At 34.8% G+C, this 13097-nt stretch overlaps 1 protein-coding gene across 6 annotated transcripts in view; it reads right to left on the bottom strand.

Annotated features, from left to right (window-relative positions):
- Positions 1-13097, bottom strand: part of R3hdm1 (R3H domain containing 1) — a 134685-nt gene that overhangs the window by 64479 nt on the left and 57109 nt on the right. For 5 of the 6 annotated variants that reach the window (XM_021171515.1, XM_021171767.2, XM_085840795.1 and 2 more), the window contains exons 4-7: positions 9134-9175; positions 8525-8614; positions 3351-3465; positions 2304-2382 (exon numbers count right to left, since the gene is read on the bottom strand). In XM_021171515.1, coding sequence (XP_021027174.1) covers positions 2304-2382; positions 3351-3465; positions 8525-8614; positions 9134-9175 — 326 coding nt within the window. The remainder of the gene's footprint in view (positions 1-2303; positions 2383-3350; positions 3466-8524; positions 8615-9133; positions 9176-13097) is intronic. The other variant, XM_085840802.1, reaches the window with a different exon arrangement.

The raw sequence follows: 13097 nt of genomic DNA, 5'->3' as shown, positions 1-13097 counted from the left end.
TAACAAAAACATAGAACTAAATCTAAGCAAACCCAAATTACTGAAAAAAAAAAATCGTTTACCAAAATTAGTCCAGTGTCTTGCTTCCTTCTCCATTAGTTACACAAGACAGCTGCCTGTAATAATTTATGTAACTCAAATCTAGGTATAAAACCAACAAGGTGTGAATTATATCAGTTATAACTCTATCAAATACTCTTGCTTTCTTACTCTAGCTCTAAATCCTGTCTCTTTCCTCTCTCCTCTCTCCTCTCTCCCCTCTTCCCCTTCCCTTCCCTTCCCTTCCCTTCCCTTCCCTTCCCTTCCCTCTCCCTCTCCCTCTCCCTCTCCTTTCCCTTCCTTTCTCTTCTCTCTCCCCTCCCTCTCTCTCTCCCCTTTCCCTGTCTCTGTCTCTCCACCTGCTCATGGCTGGCCTTTGTTCACACTCACACCCCCCCCCCTTTCTTTCTCTACTACCCTCTCAGTTACCCTTCCCATACCCTGAATAAACTATTCTATACAAAAAACCAAAAAACAACAACAAAAAAACTCTATCAAACATATATTTTAAGTTTCTTGCCTCAAGTGTATATTAACTGGCTAGTGAGGCTTATAAAAATATTTCTTGCAATCAGAAAAATCTAGATACTTCATCATTTACCAACTTAAGTTCAATAGTCTAAGAATTAAAATAGAAATGATTTAATGATCTAAAGAAAAAAAATGAAGGCTTGGAGCTATAGCTCAGCTTAGCATGCACAAGGCCCATAGTTCAATCTCTAAAACTGCCAAAAATAAAAAATAAAAATCTAGTCCTAATGAAATAGCTCAGCAGATAAGAGAGCTTTCTGTCAAGCCTAATGACCTGGTTGGATACACACATACACACACACACGTGCAAATTTTTATTTTACATGTGTATATGATTATGTGAACATATACTGGCCATGTGTGTGTGTATAACCCATGGAAGTCATAAGAGGATATGGGATCCTCAGGACCTGGAGTTACAGGCACTTGTGAGCTGCCTCATGTGTGGGTTGGGCACTAAACTTGACTCCTCTGGAATAGAAGTGAATGTTCTTAACAGCTGAGCATTCCCTAGCCCCTCCCTCTGGTTTTTACAGCAGCTGAACAACCTTCTTTACAATATTTGTTATACTTTAATTATTTAGTATGTGCCTTTAGCAGAGATACAGACTACTACATGTCTTCCTCATATTTACATATGTCAGTAAGTTTTTGTTCAATGAACTAATAAAGCTATCTTTCTACTGAGACTACTAAGAAATAAATTTAAAACAAGAAAGAGTCATGCAGACTTGTCTTCTTGTTCACTTCATACCTATGATCCTTCAGGTCCCATCACTGCAATGAGACCACTCTTTAAACATAAGTTTTTGAGATTGCAATATAATTCCATTTCTTCCCGTTCCTTGTCCTCTATCCAAACCTTCTCATATACTCCTCCTTGTTTTCTTTCTAATATGTAGTAGTAAAAGAGACCATTTTTAATTTTGGTGGATCTCCTTCAGAGCTAAGTCCAGAATTGAACATCAAGTGAGTAGTAGACTCAGCAAATCTTGAATAAGAGCAATAGCTAACAATCATGCTGGCGCAAATCTCAACAGAAGTCCCCAGAGACAAAAGCAATGACTCACATTATCTCCCAAGAGCTCCTTCCTAGAGACAGTCCCATCTTTATCCCACTGTTACCTAACTACCACACTGGGAAGCTAACTGGAAGAGAGGTTCTCATCCATGGGACATTTTACAACATAAAAGTACTGGTGAGGTGTATTGTGGATAAACTTTTAAAGGCCTTCAAAAGACCCTGTCAGCAAGCTTAAAACTAATCACCTATTCTGAGCAAAATGGATTTCGCGATTCAAGTGCTGACTCTAAATGAGCTCTAAAAAGCTTCTGATCAGGAATCTCTACACTAACAAGAAAGAAAAAGACTCGCTCATGCCGAGTGAGCAGACACAGCTCTTACTCAGATAGAGTGTATATGGAAAGATATTCATGATTAAATCTATCTCTTAATCCCAATTCAGAGTGTTTATATATAATGGTGAATTCCTATTCCCGAAAATGCCTAAAGAATAGGAATGATTCTCAAACCATGAAAATATGTATAATGCAAAGATAAATATATCTGTATTTAGTAGACAAATGTCTTAGTCCTAAAAACGGAAAGTTACTGGTATATTCCTTCTAGCTTCAATCTTATCCTAACATTCAAAATCAATAATAAAAAAAACATATATAGCAAGATTATGGTAGTCTAGAAACAATGTAAACCTTATAAATTTAATTTTTACCTGGGATTGTTTTTTAATGTATTTACTAAAAATTCATGTAGATCTATGCCAGTTGAATCAGTGTATTCTTGACTGGAATCTAAAAAACAACAACACAAAAACCCAGTATAAAGTTGTTTTAACATAAATCCCTTTCCCTTTTGTACATTATGTATATATTACATAAAATGAGATGTCCCATGAAGAAAAAAAATGAAGCAGGAAAATGGAATTTATGATGTAGGCAGATAACCACTATTTGTCAACTTGTATCTATTTTTCATGACATGAACTGTTATAACTGAATGTACATACACATTCTTAAATAATCTTTATATCAGACTACATTTATACTGATTTCTTTAATAATCCTCGTGTACTCATCACATTCTCAAGCATGTTACCTTAAGTAAAAAAATGATTCTAATAATTATTTCTAGCTGTAGCAAATTTAAAAAGCCTAATTAACATGAATGTATCTAAATAAAACAGTAATTTGGAAGGTACGAATTTTATGTCTAAAATTATTTAAGATTCTCGAAATTCTATTACAAAGGTTTGTTTTCAAAGATTCTCAAACAGTATTGCCTTTATCCTCATAATACTGGTCAACATAATAGTTCATAAATAGAGACTTTTATTGAACTCCAATATTCAATAATGAAGACCCTTAAAACTTTTTATGAAGACAAACATTCTAGGGTTTCCATCAATATTCTTAATATGGTACCAGTTTTGTATATTGATAAGGAATTAGTGAGTAGTGATATACTCAGTGGAGCCAATATTATACAAACTGTGATTTTGGCATTTGAATAGGAGTGAGATCAGTAAGAGATTTTTATGATCATTTTCCTTAGTAACTCAGATTTATGTTATAATTTTTGGTTGGAAAATATTAACATCTTATATATGTAACCATGACATAGCAGATGAGTAAACATTACATTATCCTTCCAGTCTACTGTGTCATTTTCAATACAGATGTGACATGTGTTGTTCAAACGGTAAAGAATTATTGATAATGAAAATAAACTCTTATCTAAAATATAAAAATAAATTACTAACCTCTTGATAACATTTTTCTGGGTAACTTATCACTGGCTTTTTCTTTATCTGTTTCATCTTTTGAGGGCTTTTCCTCTTTTTCAAATGATTGTGTTAACTGTATCTGAATTTTCTCCTGTTGAAAGGAAAAATTTGTTACTCAATGATAATATTAACTGCTTAAGTATTGGCACTTCCTAAGTAATTCAAAACTGTATGAAGGACTAAAAGGAGAAGAGACTTTCATGTAATCCAATTAAAGATTCTAAATCAGAAAGCAATTTAAGCTAGGTGTGATAGAACAGGCCTTTACTACCAGCACTCACAGACAGAGAGACAGGTGAGTCTATGAGTGCTGTGAGTTTAAGGCCAGCCTGTTCTACATAGTTAAACCATATCTCAAAATGTACAAACAAAAGAAACTTAAAATATCTGAGGAAAACAAAAAACTTAAAACAGTATGTTCAGCTAGGCATGATGGCACATACCATTAAACCCAGCAATCAGGAAGCAGAGGCAGGTGGATCTCTGAACATGAGACCAGTCTAGTCTACATAGTAAGTTCCAATCCAGCCAGAAACATAAGGAGAGATGCTGCCTCAAAACCCAAACGCAAACTACACCTAGTATGTTCATTTGAATTTATCAATTAAAGCATATCTTCAAAACTGTTTTGGAGAATATAAATTTTTCCTACTATAATTTTTTAAAAAAGATTTGTTTATTTTATATATGTGAGTACACCAGTGCTATCTTCAAACACACCAGAAGGGGGCCTCAGATCATATTACAGATGGTTGTAAACTACCATGTAGTTACTGGGAATTGAACTCAGGACCTCTAGAAGAGCAAGCAGTCGGTGGTCTTAACTGCTGAGCCATCTCTCCAATTCCTCCTTTAGTGCATTTGTTTACAAAACACTCTAGAGGTCAGAATTCAGTCCTTCACCTATTCCTCCGGTGGAGATACCATTCATGTTATCAGTCACGACAACAGAAATGTGTTAGCATCAGGAAAACAATTAACAAAATTCAGTTTCTTTTTGAGATAAGAGTCTAATGTATCCAAGGCTATCTTTGAACTTGCTATATAGAGGAAAATGATTCTGAACTAGATATCCTGCCTCCATCTCCCAAGTGCTGGGATTACAAGTGTACAATACACTATCTGATCCATTTGGTATTAGAGATAGAACCCAGGGTTTTGTGCATGTTTCAAGCCCTCTATCAACTGAACTACATCCCTAGCCCAAATTCAGTTTCTTGAGTATCCCACATACACATACTCCCTTTTTTCTCTTGCAATACAAATACAATATAAGCAGAAAAGTTTTCAAAATCATGGCACCTGTTTTCTCACTTGAGATTTATATATCACTGTGGCTCCTTCAATCACCACACAGCTGCGTTAGAAAGGTATCAAATAAGGTTCTGTTTCTTCCTGATATAGAATAACTATAAATTAGCCATAACATCCAAGACCAAAATGGAGAATAATCTTAGGTTGAAAATAATAATGTTTATATTAAAGCAATTTTAGAAGCAGCATTGATTACTAGAAAATTAATTTATATATCTGAAAGGCAAAGATCATATCAAGCTGTTTATTGAGGCAAAATTAGAAGAAATATACAATAAACTTTAGGTCATTTAAACTAAAGACAAATCTGTGATCTATTTTTAGACTACATTACACTTTTGTTCATTACTTAACTTTTCTGAATAGTAGTAGTAGTAGTAGAAGTAGTTGGTAACTCAGGATACAAACAACAGGACTCTCAAACTTGCTGCCAGCACAAGTGCTAGTAAAAGTGCCAGCACAACTCTCCACCACACATAAAACAACTGTTAGCAGAATTTCAATTATATATGTAAAACAGTAATTAGCTACTTTTTTTTTTCTCTTTTTCTTCCATTCCATCTGAGTTGAAATTTCAGGGGCTGTGGATATTGCTCAGTGGCAGAATCATGTTCAAAATACACCGTCAACACTGTCCGTGGGCATCTCCACTAGGACAATGGACACCTACTTCCTGTCTTCTCTGTGTTGCTTACCAAACAAAGTGGCAGTACTCACCAACCAGTATGCCACATTTAGAACTTTATTTGCTAAGCTGGTTCTGTTTCTAATTCATCTCATAGTTTTCAGATGTTTATAAATGACAACAGAATTAATTTTTAGTTTTCTTTCTTTGCAGCTTCTTACAACTCAGGTGGAAAATCCAATGCTGACATCCATGTAGCGGGAAAGACTCCACATTGAGTTCTTAGACCTTGATTAAACGGTTCTTTCAATGACTAGCAGACTGAACTTCTAAATTCTTCACTCTGAGTCACTGGTATTAATTTATAGGTATTAAATTATTTAATTAAGATGATTGTATTTTAAAACACTAGTAGAGAAGGCTGGTGTCTTGTCATCTAGTTTCTAGATGACATCTTGTTTCTAGTACTTGAATAAAGAAAACCCATTCTGAAAGCTGCGGTTACAATATAAATCCTTCTATAAATAACTGGAACATCTACACAGGAAGCACAATTCCTTACACTTTATTGTGAAAATTATAACGTGTGATTAAGGTCATTTCGCTATTACAAACTCTTATCTCACATGAGTGACATCTCTCTTAAAATTGCTTCTTAGCCTTTTTTATAATGAGTTTTACACCATATTAATTCACTAAAAATTAACACTGAATGGAAAAATTGTTGCAAACTGTATAGCATCGAGGACTAGAACAGATAGCAGAACACTTATTTTCTAGTTCCCTTTCAGGTGTATTTCAGTCTATTCCAGGCATGAGAAAAGAGGATTCTCCTTTAAAGAAAAAAGCAACTTTTATTTAGAGAGGGAAAAAAGAGATTATTATCAAAGCTAAAATTATTATGTTTAAAAGAAACTGAAAACAACACAGTAAGTGGGGTAACTGAATTCTGACATATCTTATTTAACTGGTATAACTCCTCTTAAAATGTAAATACATAATCTTTGATACACACACACACACACACACACACCACGTATACTAGTAAGTATTTTTCAGAGGAATCCCTACTACGCAGGGTGTGTGTGTGTGCGCATGCGTAATATCATAAGGTATCTCCCACTGCCCCTAACATTTTTCATATAAGGTAAAATAACACAGAATTATGAGAATAGTGACAATTTTCCTAGGAAGATGCACACTTCTGTTGTCAGTAGGTCATTTTCTCAACCCCACTGGATCATAAATGGAAGAGCATTTTATCAAGAGACCAAAGAAGTGAACTTTGAAAACACAGTTCATAAACCACCATATTCGTGATTATGACTTATGAAAGAAATTTCCAAACCAGGCAGTGGTGGCATAAACCTTAAATCCTAGCACTCAGGAGGCAGAGGCGGGTGGATCTTAGAGTATGAGGCCAGCCTGGTCAACAGAGCTACACAGAGAAACCCTGTCTTGAAAAACAACAATAATAAAAAAACCAAACAAAAAGAAAATCCTTAAGGTTTTTTTTTTTTTTTTGTATATGAGTGTCTTGCCTGCATGTGTATCTACACCACATGCATGTCTGATGGTGTGGCGATCAGAAGAAGTATCAGATCCCTTGAAACTGGAGTTATAGATGATTGTGAGCTATCACGTAGATGCTAGGAATCAAATCTGGTTCCTTTCCTGGGAAAAGCAGTTAGTCCTCTTAACCTCCGAGTCATCTCTCAAAGAGAACTTCTAAAAATTAGTATTTCAAAGAACGATTTTTTTTTTCCTTTCAGAATATGCCATACCTCAATAGCCTTACTAAAACCCAGCTTAATTACAAAGCTAGCACATTCTGTAGAACATTCTGTAAAGGACCCAGAGGTTTAGGCTTTAAAGCATTCTAGAGGCAATAATACTCATTATACATTTTGAGAGTATTTTTGACTGTGCTAGAAAAATAGTACTGCCAAATACATTTAATTAAACACATACACACATATATTTTACATAGGTCCAAGGGAAGACCACAAATTTTGAACACCTGAACTATCAAAAAAGATTTTAAAGATTACCTGAAATCTATTTTAAAATTCCCCCTCTTACATCTTAGAAATAAAATGTAATGATTTGTAAAAGTAGGACACATTATAAGCATGTTATAACTAACTTTACTATCTATAGTATCTCTTGAAAGGTATCACTTAAGCCATGAGGAAAACAGAAAACATCTGTATGAATCAAAAAAATAAAAATAAAAAACTTTTCGTTAAATTTTTTTTTTTTTAAAGAGACAAAAGTGTTTTTGAGACAGGGCTCACTGTTTAGCTCTGGATGGTCTGGAATGTGCGACATAGACCAGAATGGCCTACTCAAGGGGACCCACTTGACTCTGTTTCCACATTGTTAGAGTTAAAGGTGTATCCTACCATTCCTCTGGACAAGTACAACATGTGAGGACTTTTTCCTTTTAAAAAAATTTGTCATGGTTTCTTACATAAGCACTAGTTGTCTCATTTCTTTAGAAACTTTAAGTTGCCCAAACCATTCCTTATAAAGTAGAAGCTGCTTACTAACAGCCCCAGTTACCATACTAATGATCATCAGCAGAGCTGAAACACCGTTGACAGTACCAAACAAAGACCATCTGAAGTCAAGATTAATAGAGAGCAAAACGAAGCATCAAAAAGAATATAGGATTCAAATTCTGGTTTGCTTGAATCTTACTAGCTTATGTTCTGTAAGAACAGACAGAAGTATTAAGCAACTATTGTAGACTCATGCAAAAGGGACAACGGCTTTAGAGTGCATTCAGGCTAACTGAACTATTAAGCAGAAGTTGGGGTAATTTCCAGAGAATCAACAAGAACATAACAAATTTCCAAATCTCACAATTGAAAGGGGTAATTATATGATAATTATAGCCACCAAAAGTACTTTAATATTGAATACTTTTGAATAATAGCTTATAACTTTCTTAAAGTCACATTCCTAGGTAATCATATAGTCTCAAAAGGTTTTCCAAATGAAGAATCTCTATTGTAAGCCTCAGAGCAAAGTAAAAAGTTTTCCTAATTCATCTGGAACTTTGTTAACAAGTGTTAGCAAATCAGTTTCATTTACTAGAAATAATAGAATACATGTACACTCAAGTTTCATTGAATCATATCAGAGAATATCTCCAGTTCCACCAAGTCTTGGAATAATTTTTGTTTTGCTTTGTGGGTGTTTTTACCTGGGTCTCCTGTGATATCTCTGCTGCAGGGGGTGGTGGAGATTCTTCACATACTGCAAGGCTCCGAACTAGCTTTAACTTTGAGCTTGACTAAAGAGAAGTATTTAAAATTAACGCTACATTTCATAAATTAGGGCATATTCAAAAGCCCCATAGGAGTGTCTAAATTTCTTTTTAGTTTTTGCCACACATAAAAAAGTAGATGAAATGTTTAAGTTAGATATATCATTAAATATCACTAAAACCCCTTAAAATTGAAAGTAAACAATTGAAGTTTTAAAAATTATAGCAATAGCAAGAATGGGCATAATTCCAATCTCAAATTTAACAAATGGTGAGAAAGCGAATTTTCTTTATAGTTTAAAAAAAAAAAAACCAACAACAAAAACCCACCAACGGTAATCAAAAGCAATGCACAAAAGCGACTAGGCAAGACAAAAAAAGAAAAAAAGAAACAAAACCAAAAAAATCCCAAATAAAAGAAAAGAAGCTTTCTGCCCCCAAACAAAAGATGAAAAAAACTAAACTGAATGTAGTGCTGTATGAAAACAAGAATTCACCAAGCATGAGAAGGCCTTGGCATGCCAGCACACCAAATAGTTACTATACCTTAGACCTTTTTCCTGTCTGTCCAAATGACTGCGGGGGCCGCTAAATATACAATAAGAAAGATTTTATTAAATTTCACATTCAAACAGAAAATTTGCTTCTTAATTTATACACCTAAACCACAGAGTGTGCTAAACAAAGAAAGCTAAGACGGTTCAGAGGAAGAGCACCGATCCCTTCCAGAAGCAGTCAGAACTTACTAGTCCTTCTGTGGATTGGCATTTTTCTTTAAATGAGCAAATTTCTGTGTTAAATGAATGCAATATGGAACTTTGAAGGTTGACTTTTCATAGCAAAAACGTATGTTTCTTCAATATTTTATAACAACATTTTTACTAATGTTGGGTGTGGGTAACTGGACATATTAAACTTTGACAATTTCAATTAGTTGAAGTCAGAAAAATTTCAACTTCTCTACAGAAAATACTTGATTAGTACGGAGTCAGAGACTATACTACTTTCATCTCTCATCTGCTAAGTATTTTCAGCAAAATATGAAGGACACACCATCAGTTTTAGTAAAGAATGCTACTCACTAGGTCTCCTGTTAGATGATAAAGCAGAATGATAGAAAGAAAGAAAGAAAGAAAGAAAGAAAGAAAGAAAGAAAGAAAGAAAGAAAGAAAGAAAGAAAGAAAGAAAGCGGACGCCCAATAAAAGGTGTTTAGCACAACTGTGATCACGAGCCACACCATCAGCTAACTCATGGAAGCAACTACGTCCTGAGTGTAAGCTTACAGTGCTTCTAACTCAGGACAGATTTTAAAATCTCTTTTCCTCTGCCGCTTTCCTCTCTGTCATTTCAAATCAAGCTCCTCCTCACAAGGCAGGGGCCAGACATCCATTCTCGGTAGCAGGAGGGAGCCAATTCAACCACAAACACAATACATATTCCAAATCGGTAATATTCAGGCTACAAAGCTTCCCATTTTAAGAGAGAGAGAGAGAGAGAGAGAGAGAGAGAGAGAGAGAGAGAGAGAGAGAGAGAGAGAATAAGAGAGAGAGAATAAGAGAGAGAGAGAGAGAGAGAATATGTATCCTAATATCCCAAGACTTCTGTGTAAAGCCAACAGAAACACCAGCAGGAGTACGAAAATGGTAAAACCACTATTTTGGGTCTTAATGCCTTTAATGATTAAGATACTATACTCTTACAATTTTTAATTTTTGACTCTAGATCAATGAGTGAAAAATAAAACCCAAGAGACAGAGAAAATCAGATAACTGACCCCTCCCCCAAATTATTTATGGAGGCAAAAATGGTTTGAATTCATTTACACAGGGGAGTACTGTCTAAGAAGACTCTGCATGTTGGTGGATTAATTTCAATTTGCTCTTCTCTTCACCAGAGCCAAGTGGGCATTTTACTCTCTGTAAGTCACATCTAAGAACTGAAATAAAAACATAGTTCTTGTCTGGTATAAAAGGATTTCAGAGTCCAGAATCAGTTACCAATTACTCAAACCTGAACCCAAGAGTCTCAGTATCTTAATCCAGTAACCTTCCACTTACATAACTTTATGTGACAGATTACAAACATATATGGGAGGAGATGGAATTCCAAAAACAGTCCCCAAGAATGAGTCTCCATCCTGCTACTTAACAAAATACAAAGCTGGGCTCATCCATGAAAGGAATTTACAGAAGCAGCTGAACTCCAAGTCAGTTCATCCTAAGATACAGATTTAAAACTGAGGTGAGTCTGACCCATCAAATGAGCCTCTTAAAAGCTGAGTTTTCTTTGGTTGAGACAAAATGGGAAAGTCAGAGGGATTCAAAGGATTCAAAATCATTTTTTGCTTTGAAGATAGGTCACCCAGGAAACACAGACCTTATACCAACTTTGGAAATAAGGTTTGCTGAAAGAAGAAAGCCCCTTGATGCCTGTTCTTTCCCAACTCTTCTGAAAAGGATTAGCATGGCTAATATAAACCTTAAGCAGAAAACCCAGGTAAGCCTACTGTAAGCTCCCAATGAAGAGTTATTTTAACTATCTAAGTTTGATCCGTTTTGCAGCCAGAGAAAACAATGGCATTATTACATAAAATTAATTCTTTTCATTTCAGATACACACTATATAATATATACACAAGAAAACTGCCATTTACACCTGCACACACAACAGAGTAAATGATTTCAGCTTATAAAAGTAGATGACAATCATTTATGTACATATAATTTTTTTTTGTTGTCAGTTTGGGAGCCAGACTTCACTTTAAGACAGAATTCTTCCAGTTTGATTTATAATCATGTCTAAGTAGATTTTATTTATTTGGAGAAGACTTTTTATCTTTTTTAGAGCCTTATGCTGACAGTAAAAACGCAGTAACCCTTTACATTTCTTACTAGTGTGAAGCACTAAGTGAATTAGAATTTAGAAAGGTGAAAGACAAACCTCAGTTTCTATAGTTTATCCTGTTTATAGAAAAGAACAGAAAGAAACTAGGTCAACAAATGGGTACAGACTATACAACCGACCTAATGGACTCTCGGTTTTGAACTGGTAACACACTGAGAGAGGCCCCAGCTACTAGAGTTAGAGGAGAAACTGAGGAAGAGCAGAGCAGTCTTCATGGGTAGGTATACTGTGTGCTAGCAAAAGAGCAACTGCTGATCCCATATTCTTCAATTTAGAGGAAACCCAACTTACTTCATGAAGAGAATCATTTTTATTTATAATCAGTAATTATTGTTAGATTTCGAGCCTGGGACAAGGGACACTAAAGTGGACTTGGTAGCTAGAGTTTCTCGAAGCATCCCTCAGTTCTTACCTGTTATAGGGCCCTTCTCCTTGGCACACCTTGCTCCTTACCTGAACCTTCTCCAGCCCAGTGACTGGAGTTCCCTTCCTCCACATGTCTTTTCCTACATAATCCAACCATTTAGGTTACCGTACTCTCTTTGGGTCGGCTGCTGCACCTGGTTCCTCTCTCTCTTTTCTTCCCTATATGTGTAGGCTCAGGTCATGTCTACTCTGGATTCTCCCAGATGTCCCAGTCTGTAGCTATGCTTTCCCATATATCTATGATAAAATTTCTCCTTCGCATACCTAGAAGCAGTCATGTCCTTTTAATTTCTTTTTCTTTCCATTCAATTAACAAAATAAACTATAATAGTTGAAACTTTTAACACCTTACAGATTACTAATTTGCATTGTAATTCTGTAAAACAGTAAAGATTAAAATAATTTTATGTGGGGGCTGGAGAGAAGGCTCAGTGATTAAGAGCACTGACTGTTCTTCCAGAGATCCTGAGTTCAATTCCCAGCAACCACATGGTGGCTAACAATCATCTGTAATGGGATCTGATGCCCACTTCTTGTGTGTCTGAAGACAGCTACAGTGTACTCATATAAATAATATAAATACATTTTTCTAAAAAAGTAATTATGTAAAAGAATAGAATGAATTCAGAACTTAAAGATAACATAATGGTGAGTGAAAAAATTCCAGGCTGCCTATTTCTATTAAAATGAAATAAAACAATGCTTTCTTAAGTGAAAAGAACTGAAAAAAAAGGAAGTCAACAACTCAACAACTCAACCACAAACACCAATGTAATGTTACTACTTAATCTCTTGGCCATAGAATAGGATGTTAAAATCCAAAGGTCTATTTTTGACCTTTAAACAAAGTTCCCAGGGAAACTACAGACTCATAGTTTATTATTCCAAATATTAAACGAAGGCAAAAAAGAAAACCTCCATTGAAATGGTGAACATATAAAAATTAAGCAATGTAAAAAATTATACTCAAGCATTTCTTCATCTCCATGTTTATTAATGTTAACACCATATCTGGATATGACCCAAAATCAATTGAAATGAAATTCTAAAAATAATTTTAAGTAATGAAGTGAATTTTAGAAAATGAATCCTAAATTTTAAAGTGTTTAACTTGTTTAGTGTTTATAAAATTCAATAAAAGCAAAGAATATAATAGGCTTAAAAGAGGAAAGCTATGTT

The sequence above is a fragment of the Mus caroli genome, unplaced genomic scaffold (assembly GCF_978045245.1).
Source record: "Mus caroli unplaced genomic scaffold, Mus_caroli_1 scaffold_1, whole genome shotgun sequence".
In the NCBI taxonomy this organism is placed as follows: Eukaryota; Metazoa; Chordata; class Mammalia; order Rodentia; family Muridae; genus Mus; species Mus caroli.
This window is presented reverse-complemented; position numbering and strand designations above follow the sequence as displayed.